The sequence below is a fragment of the Amborella trichopoda genome, chromosome 3 (genome assembly GCF_054954075.1).
Source record: "Amborella trichopoda isolate Santa Cruz 75 chromosome 3, AtrichopodaSantaCruz75HAP2 v2.0, whole genome shotgun sequence".
Lineage (NCBI taxonomy): Eukaryota > Viridiplantae > Streptophyta > Magnoliopsida > Amborellales > Amborellaceae > Amborella > Amborella trichopoda.
In genome coordinates this window covers 18,680,143-18,695,856 of record NC_142338.1, presented here as the reverse complement: position 1 = coordinate 18,695,856, position 15,714 = coordinate 18,680,143, and the positions used below count along the sequence as shown (strand labels likewise).

The 15,714-nt window shown below is 30.7% G+C and overlaps 1 protein-coding gene across 1 annotated transcript; it reads right to left on the bottom strand.

Annotated features, from left to right (window-relative positions):
• Positions 1–2,002: 2,002 nt before the first annotated feature.
• LOC18430543 (uncharacterized) lies at positions 2,003–15,213 on the bottom strand. The gene is made up of 4 exons (XM_006840694.4): positions 14,484–15,213; positions 12,281–12,442; positions 4,428–4,535; positions 2,003–2,350 (listed from the first exon to the last, which is right to left on the bottom strand). The coding sequence occupies exons 1-4, from the start codon at positions 15,051–15,053 to the stop codon at positions 2,102–2,104; spliced, it is 1,089 nt and encodes a 362-aa protein (XP_006840757.2). The 5' UTR covers positions 15,054–15,213; the 3' UTR covers positions 2,003–2,101.
• Between the last annotated feature and the right edge of the window lie 501 nt (positions 15,214–15,714).

Sequence of the window (15,714 nt, the reverse complement as noted above, 5' to 3'; positions counted from 1 at the left end):
TTTGTTTGATTTCTCTTATTCTGCTATTTATAGCAGTAGTTATGAGAGTGTATTGGAACAACTCATCCCACATGCCTCCAAGCATTCCAATGTATTCATTAAATGGTTTTCCTTGTTTGGCAAATATCTTATTTGTGTTGGAAAATCCTGGTTGTATTATTTTTTTCTCCATAAATCTCTTTAAGTGACTTCCACAATTTTTCAGTATTAGGCTTGAAATACATCCCTATACCAAGTCGTGTTCCCATTGATTTTATAAGCCATGACCTAACGAGGTTGTCTCAAGACTCCCACTCCATAAGTAGGATCATCAGCTATTGGAGTTGTTTTTTTTCCATTCATAAAACCCAACATATATTTGTTGTTGCAATACATGGTTACAGCTCTAGACCAAGTTTTATAATTGATTCCATTAAGAATCATGGAAGTAATTTTCAGATTTGAGTTTTTGCCCTCATGCACTACAATGTTTGAACCAGAATTTTGAACCCCCATTTAGAAGAAAAAGATTTAGAAAATACTTAATTTCAGGCAAAGGAAATGGGCAGCAGCTGTGGACAACAACGTCCGTGAATAAAGGTGACTTCGATGCAACTAGTTGCACAAAGAATTGACAACAGCAGTGGACGAAAGCTGAGGACAGCAAGCATCTTTTGATGAACTTAATCACAACAAGAATTGTCACTACTATGTTTGAGTTCTATGGGTAGCAAAATGGTTTGATGCAGCGGACCACTTTGTAGAAAAAAGAGCCTAATGACAGATGTATCATTGCTTTGATACCATGTTGAAAAAATTTAGATGAAGAGTCAAGGAGAGAGCAAGAGAAAAAAGAAGAAAAAGATATTGTTTTACGTGATTTGGTCTCTTGGACCTACATCCACGGTTGAATGGCTATTCAGCTGTGTTCATTATTTTACTCACCAAATATTATACATATGATACAAAATTCCAATAAATTAGAAACTGATTCCCCAAATATCTCTTAAATATATCATAAATATATTCTACAAAATTAATTAGCCAAAATAAGGGATTTCCATTGACGGTCCACCGTGTAAGGGATTTGGGTGTACACGGTTTCAATATAAACTATTTTAAAAAATTTAAAGAGACAAACCATCTCAAAGTTCTTACAGAGTGAAGCTATTTCAAATTTTAAATATTTTGGGAGAGAAAGTATATCAAAATTTTGAAAAGAGAAACTATCTCAAAATTTAAATATTAAAGAAAGAAACTGGCTTAAAATTTTGAATTAGAGAAATCACATTAAAGAGAACTATTTCAAAATATTTAAAGAGATTGCAACCTGTCGGACATGTCAGACAAGATTTCAATCTCACCCGATTGAGTTCCTGTTTTACCTAAGATCAATTGTAACTATAAAGAATTTCCAACGTTCTGTTTAGTTTGGAAGTTCAGTGAAAGGCATTTCAGTCCATACCAATCAAATGAACTAGTGTATTGCTCTCTCTCTCTGCGCCTATTTCCAAGTGTGTATCAAACATGGGAAAAACCATGTTCTTGTAATTTTTCCCTCTATATTGTTTGCATCTATAAATATTTTCATGTAAACAATTGTCCTGTCAATCTATTTCATACAAACCAAATAATAAGACATTCTTTCTCCCATAGGGACCTTTTGTTTACACGTGAAAAAGCTCACATTCGAGAAAGATATCACAATACAATTGTTATTTGATTTCCAATTTCTATAGCATAAACTTTTTGCTAATGATGCGCGCTTAATTCACTTGTCTATTTAGATTGCATTCGGAGCCAACACTTAATTTTCATATCAAATTTACTGTTACTAGGTCTACATCAAATTTAGCCTAGGTGGTTGAGATAGTGGGACGCTACAATGTAATGTTATGAGTTCTATTCCTACCACAAGTAAGGACCCCTTTCCTTAGCTAAACATTTAGCTAAATATTTTACTCGAAGGTGTAATAATCTATGAAATGAAGCACAAGGAGCAATTCCTTTGTAGGGTGCCATACAAGTGAAAGAGTAGAACCTTCTTTATTCAATCTAATGATAGCACAAATTTGAATTCACTTAATTTCATGGAGTGCTTCTATAATGAGTGGCAAGAGCCTTAAATTCCCTTACACTTCCCGATCTCCTTTTTCAACTGCTCCACTGCTATTTCAAATTCCTTGAAATCTTCATCAATTTGACACGGTTGTTTCCCCGGACTAGGAAATGGTGGTGGTCCTTTTATATCCCTCTGACTCTGCGGTATCCCTTTTATAGGCCATCTAGGTGGTGTTATGCTCTTCCTAAATGTTGTGTAAAACTTCTTTGCAGTCTCTCTTTCTTTTCCCAATAAGAGGAAAAGAATTGCCTGCATTTACAATAACCAGTGTATCAAATAATGCTTTAGTAAATTAGAAAGTAAGCCTCTAGAATTGTTAATTTACTAAAGCAAGCCTCTAGAATTGTTGAAAACAAATAAGAAATGAATACATTCTGCTACGAAAAATTCATAAATCATTCCAATGTACAGAACATTGTCTCAACCAGGCAACGTGTCCCCCAAGGCTGAGGCAAATTATTTGCCCGAGTTCTTAGGACTCGGTGTAGTACAGCACAAGGCCAAAAGGCCTTTATAAAATAGAAAAAATAATAGAAATTTAAAATTTATTAAAAGTAATTTCAAACGTGAAGCACCTTAAAAAAGGTTAAAACATAAAAAGGCAGAGAAATCATGGATTAACAAAAAAAAAAAAACAATTTACAATTTGAACTCTAAAAAATAAAAAGATGAAAACATAATTTTGGCAAAAAAATACTAACTAATCTGTGCCGGATACATCTAAAAATCATGGTAAAAATTATGTTTTTAGTTTAAAGTGATGCCCATTTATTTTTTATATGTCAATTCAATATGTCCTTATTCTTGGACAGCACTTTGTGGTTATGGCACAATAACTATTGCAATTGGCCTATGATATATATTTTTTTAGGGTGATGATAAGCCCCTACCTGTTTTTTAAACCGTTAGTGGTTTTTGAATGCTTTAGGTGAAAATAGATACCTAGACCCTAGCTGGGGCATAAGTTGTGCTACCACCACGACTTGGATACATCGAAGCGAGTAAATCACATTGAAAGAGATGTAGCATAATCACATTGTTTATATATTGGGACATATTATATTGAGGTTTACTTTTTCAGCTATTTCTTCTTGACCCTTAGTTTGCAAGTCTAACTCTCGAACTAACCAAGACAAAAAAAAAAATAGATATATTTGTACAGTTCAAAAGTCCAACTTTTGATAGGTCGTATTTATGCAGTTCAAAAGTCCAATTTATAGCCATAAAATAAAAATAAATTAATAAAATACTAATGCATTTCAGTTGTTTGAAATTCCATGTTTTGAACAAAGGAAACAAAAGAGAGAGAGAACTGAGTACTACCTAGTTCGAAAGCCCGATTTTTTGAGCAAATTTGTTGTTTTTTCTTTCCTTTGTTTTTTTTTTTTTTTTTTTGGACATTTCAAAATTGAGCTTTTGAAGCGCAAAAAGCTGTATTTGCAGGGGTTCAAAAGTTGCATTTGAAACCACCTAAATATATCAGTTTTCTCGGTGTTTTGAGGGATTTGAAAGTTCAAATTTCAAGTCTAGGGTAAAATCGGATTAAAAAAAAAAAAGAAAAGTATAATTTCAAAAAAGATAAAAAATATATATAACAAAAGTAAGACCTCAATGTCATATCTCTCAAGATACTCAAAGACCGCACATCTTTTTTCTTGTCCGTGTATAAATTTCTCTAAACTTGAATGTACGTTATCTAGATTTCCAAACCAGTTTTCGAGGTATATTGGGGGGCGTACTACTGTTAGATTTTCAAAACATTTTTGTACCAAACACTACTTAGACATAAGTATGAGTTGGTATTATTTACACATTAGTATGAGTTGGTATTATTCAGTGAGAATCACCTTTTCTATCAAAGATTTTGACGGTTTTGTTAGAAGATACAATCATCTAGGACAGAGCAATGCTAATCCATAGAAATTAGTATTTAAATATTTTTGAGCTCACAGGATCGGCTGATCCGTATGAATTTATTGGAGAATATCGACACAGCTAGCATGTGGCCAAGCTTGCACACGTAGAAATGCGGACTTGACAATAAATATATATTTTAAATATGATTTGATCTTAACTTTTAGATAATATATAAACATGGAGAACATGAATATGAAAAAATAAATAAATTTTAAAAATTAAAAATAATAATTATATAAAGAAACATTTGGACCATTAATTTCAATTATTTTTAAATGGACCACCTATTTGCATCCATCTTAAAGATGGATGCTCTATAGTTCTGGACTGTATATTATTAAAATGCGATCCAGCCGTATGAAATAATTGTTGTTCAGATATTCAAAACACATACTCATTCTTAATTTACCTTGTAAAAGGGGCCTCGACCATCACGAGCAAAGTCGGACATATCGGACATAGGCATGCTTAGGTCATCATAAAGGCACTCCCGTGATAAAGCATGATCATACTTTCCCTGCTCCACAAAGATGGAGAGTAAGGGCATGTTTGTAACAACATAGTTAAGGATAATAAATAAAGGAAAAAAAATTACACAAGGTTGCAACCTTAAAATATAGAATTAAAGATGCACCTAAAAAGTCCATCAAAAAATTTTGTTTTGATGTTGAAAACCCCTCTAGTTGATCATCTCGACATCGAGATGTATGCATATGAAAAAATAAAATATTTTGAGTCTAAAAAATAGTCAGATTTAAAACATTATCTAGACTATCCATTTTCAAGATTTCATATGTTTATAGATCTACTTGATTTTAATGATTTTTGGAATTTAAAATTTATAATAAGATATGAAAATAGATTTTCAGATAATCTTAAAAAAAAAAATTACACCAAAATTACGTGTTATGATAAATTTGGAGATGCACCTTAATTGGATTGTTTAAGGATGCAACCTTGTAGAAACCACACCCATAAATAATGTCTGATTTTTATTTTTTTAATATTTTAATCCTTCCCTTCAACTCTCTTGAGATTAAATTGAGCTCAATTCAATATACACAAAAAAAGATAAAATTGAGATCTTAGATATGCTCTTTAAAATGGGGAATAAGCATACAATATAAAATATAAAAAAATTTGAAATTACAAAACTATAGAGGATATTTTTGTAAAAGAAAATTGTTTCATGTGGGCTGGAACGCATTTCTAGTCCTAAGGTATAAAGCATCCATCTTAAACATGGATGCAAATAGGTGGTCCATCTAAAAATAATTGAAACTAATAATCCATATATTTTTTTAATGTAATTATTATTTTTAATTTTTAAAATTTATTTAGTTCTTCAAATCTTGATCTCCATGTTAGAGAATATATGTCTTTAAAAATTCAGTCCAAAAAACTATCTCAGAAATAAATTTTTAAAAAGTGACTCATTTCGACATGGAATCACATAAACCGTGTTATTTTGTAAATGGCCTTCTTAAAATCGTGTCCTCTCTCTCTCTCGCTCTCTCTCTTTCCATACTCCCATTCCTAAATCCCCAAGATATTTCCCAATTTCTCAAATGTTTTTCATATTTCTTTTACTTAATATTCCAGCCCAATGATTTATACCATGACAAATTAGAATCATCACTCTTTTTAAAAATATAATATTTATTTTATGGGATTGTATATAATGAGAGCATTTACGTTTTGTATAGAGAGGTCACAATTACGTACAATCATTTGACGTGAAATCTGATAGCTTGAGTGTGTTTCAAAGTTAGAGAAAATATCTTTTAAACTTTAAACTTCGTCAATAGCATAAATGCCGCCACCCGATTTCACATACAATGGTCAAGATTAAATGTGACAACCTTGTTCTAAAAGTAAATGGTCTCATTATATATTTTCTTTTGTTTTATTCAAACTTTAAGAAGATTAATAAAATATGGAGAAGATAAAAAACTTAATAAATAATAAAGAAATGGTCTTTAATGAGCAGGTCTTGTGCCCAAAACAGAAGGAAAAAAATATCAAAAAATTCAATAATGTTTTTGGAATGCAAAAAATAATTCTATATATTTTATATTTTACCCTCAATCCCATCTTCCAATAGCATACATTAACTTTATGTTTTTCAAAATATTGGATTAAGCTCAAATATGTTTTGCTCATGTTGTTCACCATATTATATGTATATTTGTTTTTCAAAATAATAAAAATACCAAAATACTCCTGAATAATGTAGGAGTTTTTGACATTTATTTCTATTAAATTATTTTCATAAAAAATTTCGTAGGTGTGCATTATGAGGATTATCGACATAAGAAAATTTAGCAAAAAGATGCCGTTAAAATCTGAGGCAAGATAACCCAAAGATATGAGACAAGATGACCATGGGATCATTTTTTCATGTAAAAAAATTTGATTAGTGGCCTACATATATATGATACATTTTCTATAAAGCCATGACTTTAGGAAAAACAAAATAAAGCCTCACATCGAATCTTCATTTGGGCATCAAACATCTCCATGATGTTTTAAAATCTATTTTCAACACTGACTATAAATTAAAAAATGATATAGATTTTACGGATATGTGAACACTCATTTTTATGACAAAATAGATGATCAGGATCAGGTATTATTATGATATCATGATTTTTAAGGTTTGAAATCCTATTTATTTTTACAACCATAATGGTCAAAGTGGAGATGATCGATTTGGAGGTTTTCCATGTAAGAACTAACAATAGCTTAGTTTACTTGTTTTGATATATATACAGAAGAAAGCTAACAATAGCTGGGCAGCTATAAACAATAATGAATAGTAATATAGGTGGAATCTCAGCCGTCAGATATTCATCGAGTGATTCAAAATATATCTCCATATAAATTTTAATTTTTTTTATAAATATGACTAATATGAAATTTTGGGTATATATATATAATACTATTGTGCACCATATAAAAATATAAAAATATTATTTTCAATATTTAAAAATGACCAAATTACCCCCGACATTTTTCAGGGATATTTCGATCATTTTATATTTTTGAAAATATTTTTTATATATTTTTTTATTGTGCACCCTATTTTTTAGTACGCACAAATTTTATTATGATCCGATTTCTAAAAAAAATATTAAAATTCATATAATGATATGCATTATAAACAACATGATGAAGATCTGACGGCTGGGATTCCACTTATATTACTATTCATTATAACTGTGCAGTTATTTTAAGGTTTACTTATATATATATATATATAAGTTCATATAGAGCCTAGGCTCTAAACATTCAAATTCGAGCCTACCTCAAAAATTTCACTAAAAGAAGTTGTTTTGAAAAGTATAAGCTACTAGCTATAATGAATAACATAAGCTACTAGCTCCCTGCCATCAGATCGCTATTGGGTAGTTCAAATTTTCTATCACTATTTGATTTTGAATTTTTTTTTCAAAAATCAAATCATAATGAAATTTTGGACATGTGTACTAAACAATATATAAAAATTATTCCTAAAATATAAAATGGCTTGAATACCCTGAAAATGATGGGGTTAATTTGGTCATTTTAAATTATTGAAACTAATTTTCTTATATTTTTATATGGTAAGCAATAGTGTTAGGTATGTAGACCCAAATTTTCATCTTAAAATTAATAGTGATATGAATTTTGATCTACCTGATGAAGATTTGACGGCTGGGAGTTAGTAGCATATACTCTTCATTATAGCTAGTAGCTTAAGAAATCTTTTTCTATATATGTATACATACATACATACATACATACATATATACATATACACATATACATGTATACATACATACATACATGCATACATACATATGGTTGTGGTTTCTATAAGGTTGCAACCTTAAACAATCCAATTAAAGCGTCCCACCAAATTTTATCTTAACATGTAATCTTATTGTAAAAAATTATTAGGATTATCTAAAGGGAAAAGTTTATAGAGAGTTGAGGCTATAAACAATCAAATTTGAGCCTACATCAAAAATTTCACTAGAAGATGTTGTTTTGATGCCCAAATATCTTCAAATTGATCATCTCGACATCAAGATGCATGGACATGAGAATAAATTGGATTTCGAGTTTTGGAAATAGTGCATTTTGTAACGCATTTTTTTACCGTCAATTTTCAAGATTTTCAAGTTTTCATAGGTTTGTTGATCTATACTATTTTTTAAGCTTTAAACTTTATAAATAAATATAAAAATATATTTTAAGGCTATTACAAAGATTTCCGGTAGTGAAACCACACTTCTCGACACTATTTGAAGGTAAGATCCAATTTGATTGTTTAGAGCCTAGGCTCTATACAAACCGCATCCTTATCTAAAAATCTATTTTCATATCTAATTATAAACTTTTTAACTCCAAAATTGGTTAAAATCAAATTCATATATAAACATATGAAAATCTTGAAAATGGACGGTCTATATAAAGTGTTGCAAGATGCACTAAATTTGGGACTCAAAATCTTTTTTTTTTTTTTGTTTTTATTCATACACGTTGATGTCGAGATGATCACTTAGAGGGTTTTCGACATTAAAACAACCTTTTCTGATGGATTTTTGAGGTGCATCTTTATTTCTACATTTTAAAGTGGTAACCTTATATAAACCTTTTCTATATATATAGCCGAGGCTCGAAACAACCAAATTAGAACATACCTAAAATAATTCACTAGATGAGGATTTTCTGATGTACAAATAAATTCAAATTGATCATCTCGACATCAAGATCCATGGACATGAGAAAAAAAAGGATTTGAACATTTGAAAATAGTGTATTTTGTAACACATTTTTGGAACATCAGTTTTCAAGTTTTTCAAGTTTTCATAGACACGTCGATCTACAATATTTTTGACGCTTTAAGTTTTATATATAAATATAAAAGTATATTTTAAGGCTATTACACAGATTTCCACTTTTGAAACCACATTTCTCGACACTATTTGAAGGTATGCTCTAATTTGATTATTTAGGGTCTAGGCTCTATATAAACCGCACCTATATATATATATATATATGAAAAAATCTTGGGTGAGCCCACTAGCTCATAGAATAGTACAAGCCCAACGACCTATATTGAATCTGGGCCGATCTGACGAACACGGATGTCTGGTAGTAGTAAAATTTTAATTTTATTTTTAAAAATCTAAATGATTTTAAATTTTAGATGCATGTTCTTATCATCAAGCCGCACCTAATAATAATAATAATAAATTTTAATTCACCAAAAAATGACCAAAATAACTTTGAAACATTTTGGGGGTATTTTGGCCAATTTATTTCATGTAAAATATTGTTTTGATATTTTTCAAAGATTCACCTATTTTTTATGTACATACAATCCAAATTTCAAGTGATTTGGATTTATAAAAAAAACATTAAAATTCAAACACTACCAGACATCCGTGATGGTCAAATCGACTCAGATTCAATCTGGGCCGTTGGGCTCATTTTTTCCTGTGAGCTAGTGGGTTCACCCTAGCATCGTCACATATATATATATATATATATATATATATATATATATATATATATATATATATATATATATATATATATATAGCCATAATTGATTATGTAACTAAATTTCAAAGTGATTTACTTAATAAAAAATTTCTCATTCGAATTGATTGTAAATTAGCTAAAGATAATCTTGAGAAAGACTTAAAAAATCTCATCGCAAAACAAAATTTTACCCAATGGCAAGGTATTCTTTCCTCGTTTGATTTTGATGTTGAGCATATTAATAGTAAACATCATATATATATATATATATATATATATGGAAGATGCTATGGTACGCGGATTCGTGTACTGCTACAGAAAATGCCAAATGGCCTAGATCGAATCTGGGCCGATCTGACGATCACGGATGTCTAGTAGTATTTTATTTTTCATTTATTTTTTACAAATAAGAATGATTTAAAATTTGGAGAGTATATTTATAAAACATAGGCGAATCTACGAAAAATATCAAAAATATATTTTACATGAAATAAATTGACTAAAATACTCCTAAAAGGTTTTAAGAGTATATTGGTCAATTTAGTTTTGCAAATTATATTTTTTATATTTTTATTAGGTGCTCCTCACAAAGATTTACACATGCTCCAAATTTAAGATCACTCTGATTTGTATAAAAAACATTAAAATTCAAACACTATTGGACAACCGTGACCGTCAGATCGGCCAAGATTCGATCTAGGCCGTTGGGCGTTTACTGTAGTGGTACGCACATGGGCATACAAGAAATTTTACCTATATATATATATATATATATATATATATATATATATATATATAGCCCACTAGCTTATATGAACCCAACGGCCCAGATTGAATCTGGGTCGATCTGACTATCACAAACTCATTTCGTATTTTAATTTTAATGTTTTATCTACAAATCCAAATAGTTTTAAATTTTAAGAATATATTCTTCAAAAATAATAGAATCTAATAAAAATATCAAAAAATCAATTGCAAGAAATAAATTGATCAAAATACCCCGAAAATATTTTGGGGTATTTTGATCAATTTATTTATTACAAAGTATTTTTTAAATATTTTTAATTAGGTGTGCCTTGATGAGAAGAATGGATGCTTAAAATTTCAAGTTATTTGGATTCATAAAAAAAAATATTAAAATTCAAACATGAAATGAGGCTGTGACCGTCAGACCGGCCCAGATTCAATCTTGACTGTTGGACTCATATGTTTAAATGAGCTAGTGGGCTAATCTCAGTATTTTCCTATATATATATATGTGTGTGTGTGTGTGTGTGTGTGGTTTATATAGAGCCTACGCTAATTAAAATTTTAATTATTTAATTGTGACCGAGTGATGAAGTTTGGATAGTGATGGTGATGAGGTGTAGGTAAAGTATTATAGAACTTTACCTATATGCGTTTATATATATACTGTAGAACTTTACCTATGGGAATTCATTTTCACCATATCTAGGGTTCAAATTAAACTTTTTTTTTTGGATTGATTATTGAGATGAAGAGAGTGCGTGTGCAAAATTTTGGGTTATACAAATACCACCAACATGGTTTTCTAGAAGTGTGGTATTATAGTATGATACAATGTTTGTGTTTGCAAATATTATTGTAAAATACGAAATGCTCTATTTATAGGTTGAAATTACAAAGAAGGTCGGTCAACCTGCATTTTTCTTTCCAAAATTGTCCCTCGGTGCAAGGATTCCTCCTCAGAACGAATTTATAATTTTTTCTTTTAGTTTTTGCATCAATATGGATACTAGAAATAAAACTAAAACTAACGAAAAAAATAAAATTTCTCCTTAGATCAAGGAGCAATTTTGAAATAATACAAAAATGCGGGTTGACCGACCTTCTTCGTAATTTCCATCTATAAACTGAACATTTCATATTTTAGTAAAATTTTTAGAATCCATATTGAAATCACTCTAAAACTTATAAATAAAAGGTGAACTATTGTTTTAGGGGCAAGCTTTCTATGCTTCCCCTACAACATAAAACTTATGTACTTCCCGTTATCCAACCGTCCATTCTGAATGGAGGGCTAAGATTACCTTGATCACAATGCCACGTCTTTACACTATTTTATTTTTAGGTTTTTTTCTATAAACTATTTTGACACCAAATTGTGGATGTCCAATCCTCTATTAAACTTGTACTAGCGAAAAATATAAAAAAAATATTTCTAATAAAATAAAATGACCAAAATACCCTTAAAAATTTCAAGGGGTATTTTGGTAATTATATTTTATCAAAAATTATTTTTAATATTTTTTATTAGTGCGCCCCAATGAGAAGATGACACATACTAAATTTCATATTCATACAATTGTTATAAAAATGCTAAAAATAAAATACTTCGAAACGTCGGATTTAAGATCAAACGGTCAGTGGCTCTCTTGATCAAAATTTGATGCCTGGATGGTAGGGAAAACATAGATCTTCTATGCTGTAGGGAAGTATAGAAACCTTTCGTTTTTTTTTTAACAGTGTGAATGGGTAGCCAATCAATGAATTGTTTGTTATTTATTTAAATTATTTGTAGTCTCCTAACTAGCCTAGAAGGCCAACCATATGAAATGTCCATGAACTTTCGACCCTCCTGTCTCCGCTTGCTGTCATATATGTCTACCCCTTCACTACTCTCTGATATCATATTTAGGGTTTTCTTTGTAATTAATGGAATTATTCAAGTGAACAAATCTCCATTACTAAGAGGTTGTCTCGCACCTGGTATATGAGCATCTCAACAAGTATCATTTCCAGGTCACGAATCAAAGAAGATAATCTGGGTTTATCTTTTTCTCGACTCTTCGCCTTTGAGATCATCTTGAACAACATGTCAACAGCCTTGTCTTCCTTCCTTGCTACTTCCATTAATGACGCAATGCGCTATAAGGAAAATGGAAAAAGAACATAATCAAGAAAGTATTTATATAAGGTTGTAATTTTAAAATGTAGGATTAAGGCGCATCTAAAAAATCCATCATAAAAAGTTGTTTTGATATTGGAAAACCCACTAATTGATCATCTCGACGCCTTTGTTTTGATGTTGGAAAACCCTCTAATTGATCATCTCGATGTCGAGATGTATGAATATAAAAAGAGAAAACGATTTCGAGTCTCAAAAATAGTATAACTTGCAACACATTATTTGGATTGTCCATTCTCAAGATTTCCATGTGTTTATAGATCTAATTGATTTGAGTTATTTTCAAGGATTAAATTTTATAATTAAAGATGAAAATATATTCTTAAGCCCTTATGAGAATTTTTTACACCAAAATTATATTTATAATAAAATTTGGAAGTGTGCCTTAATTTGATTGTTTAAGGTTGTAACCTTATGCAAACCACACCCGAAAATCAATAATGCTAAATATAAAAAAGGGATTGTATAGAATAAGATCATTTACCTTTAGTACAATGATGTCACAACTGTTTATAACTATCCGATGTGAAATCTAATAGCTTGGATGTATCACAAAACTCGAGAAAATTTCTTTTTAAGTTCGAGCTTAGTAAATGTAATAAACGCAACCATCGAATTTTACATCCAATGGTCAAGATTAATTGTGACTGCGTTTTACCAAAGATAAATGGTCTCGTTGAATAGGGTAATCATACATAAGAGTATTTTCTTAAGGTACTTAATCTTTTTAGACACTTAATACACTTATCCCACCATATAGCAACTTTTTATTAAGAAGCATTTTAGGTAATTAATAAAGAATAAGGTAAAAATTTTAATAGAAAAAGAAGTATCTATTAAATATAGTGGAGGATGACATTATCTCCACATGAGGTGTGACAACACTCATATAGAGATTGTTTCTTAACCACTAATAATTTTTTCTTTTTATAGAAATCTCTATCATACCCCTCCTAATAACAAAAATTACCCTAACTAAATTTTTTTTTGTATTTATAAAAATAGGGCCAATAAATGTCTAAACATATTGAGTTTATTAAAGGAATACTCATATGTGTGAGTATCTTAACATAACTTTATGGTACTTATACATTTGAGTATTTTTTTAAGGTAGTCAACATTTTTTAACACTTGATATCCTTACTCCACCATGAGGTAAAGTCTTTGTCTAGGGGTATTTTAAGAAATTAAAACAAGATAAAGACTTGATAGAAATAAAAATATTTATTAATTATACTAGAGGATAACATTACCCCTATGGTGCAATAATGCTTCTTAACCGCTAGTAAAATGCCATTAATTTTTTATAGAAATATATTTCCTATCCTCCTAATGACAAAAACATACCCTTACCAAAAACAAAATTGTATTATAAAAGTAGGGACATTTAGTATCCAAAAATATTATGTATATTAAGAAAATACTCATATTTATGAGTGCCCTAAGATGACCCTTTATCTTTTATTTAAAAATTCGCTTTTTCTTCAAATTGGTGCATATATCTCTTTTTACAAGGCTTACAATATTCTGGTCAAATTTTGTTTTTCAAATATTTTTGTCTCATTACAATAGGTAGAAAACAAGAAATTAAAAACATAATAACTTTGTGGCCGAAGCCCTAGGTCGGGCTAACTGAGCGTACCAGGCCGCCCAGCCCATTGCTAGTCCCACTTTCCAATTTTGCTACTTTGCCACAGAGGTGCTAATTGAATTCTGGTGGGGAAACAACTTCATATCTATTTAGGTATAAAAATGATTTCCAATGGGGTCAAAAGATCTGTGAGAAGGATAACTATCCCCAAAGAGCTTTCAGCTAAAGAAAGCATGCTCTTGGTGATAGCAGCCTTCCAATTCCTTTCTTACTTCAGTTACAATCTTATTTTTTGAAAGGTATGGAAACTTTAAATATATGAAATGTTAAGTAGTTGATATTTTAGGTGATTTTGATCAATTTCCCAATTCAAAAACTATAAATCTCATGAAGACTAAGGATGTTCGAACCTGCAACTTGAAGGTGCCTGTGGTTTCCTCTTTTCCGATCTCTTTAAGCATGGATCTGAACTCCTCCTCGAGGCTGCCTAGACCATTGGGATCAAGGCAGACGTCCTTCGCCGCATAAAAGTTTTGCAAAGGAATGTAACCAAAATAAAGATAATCCATACAGAGGGACCTCAACGCTGGGCACTGCTTAAGAGTTAGTTCTATATGCCCGATTCTCGGGGTTTCTGCGAAGGCAGGCCTGCAAATTCCTACCCTTGTCAAGCCCAAGGACACAGCTAAACATAAGACCATAATGGCATGACCACCAATTCTCCTTTCTGCACTAGTCGAAGTATCTGGGGTCCTCTTACCGGTGGCATCAGAAAACAGGGAAGTAATCTGGGAAGGAATGTGGAAACTTGTGGCTTTAATGGAGCACCACAGAGAGAGTGACCGAGGGCGCACCAAACGGTTAACCGAGTAACAGAGGAAGTTCGACGAATTTTGGCATTTGGGGATGGAAAGAAGTGAGAAATTCTGGATTGGGTTTGTGTTTGCCGAGAGTTTCAGGGTTAGGAATGTGGCAGCCATTAATGGATCTCCCACAAAAGGATTTCAAATTTCTTTGTATCTCATGGCAGAGAAATAGCCCTTAGACCGAATTATGCTCAGGAAAAAATATAGGTTTGGCACAGCAAAGGAATTGGAATATTTTTATGTTACTTTGGGAGCTTTGAAGCAAGGTATGAACAAGCAAACAAGCAATTGGGTGGGGTTGAAAGCATGAAAAACGTGGTCCATGGCGTCCACCGAACATAAGGAAGTTCACATTTACCTTTTGCTGAGTAATCCGCCGTGGTCCTTCATAATGAAACCACAAATGATTTAAGTTTGGAAAACGTTTATATTGAGCTGAGGATTTAAACAATCAAGTTGAAGCCTACTATAAAAATTTCACTAGAAGAGGTTGTTTTAATGCCCAAATATCCTCTAATTGATCATCTCGACATCAAGATGTATGGACATAAGAAAAAAATGGATTTTTAGTTTTGAAAATAGTATATTTTGTAACGTATTTTTGGAACATCAATTTTCAAGATTTTCAAGTTTTCATAGATACGTCGATCTACACTAGTTTGAAGCTTTAAACTTTATATATAAAGATGAAAATATATTTTAAGGCTATCACAACGATTTCCAGTATTAAAACCACATTTCTTGAGAATATTTGAAGGTAGGCTCTAATTTGATT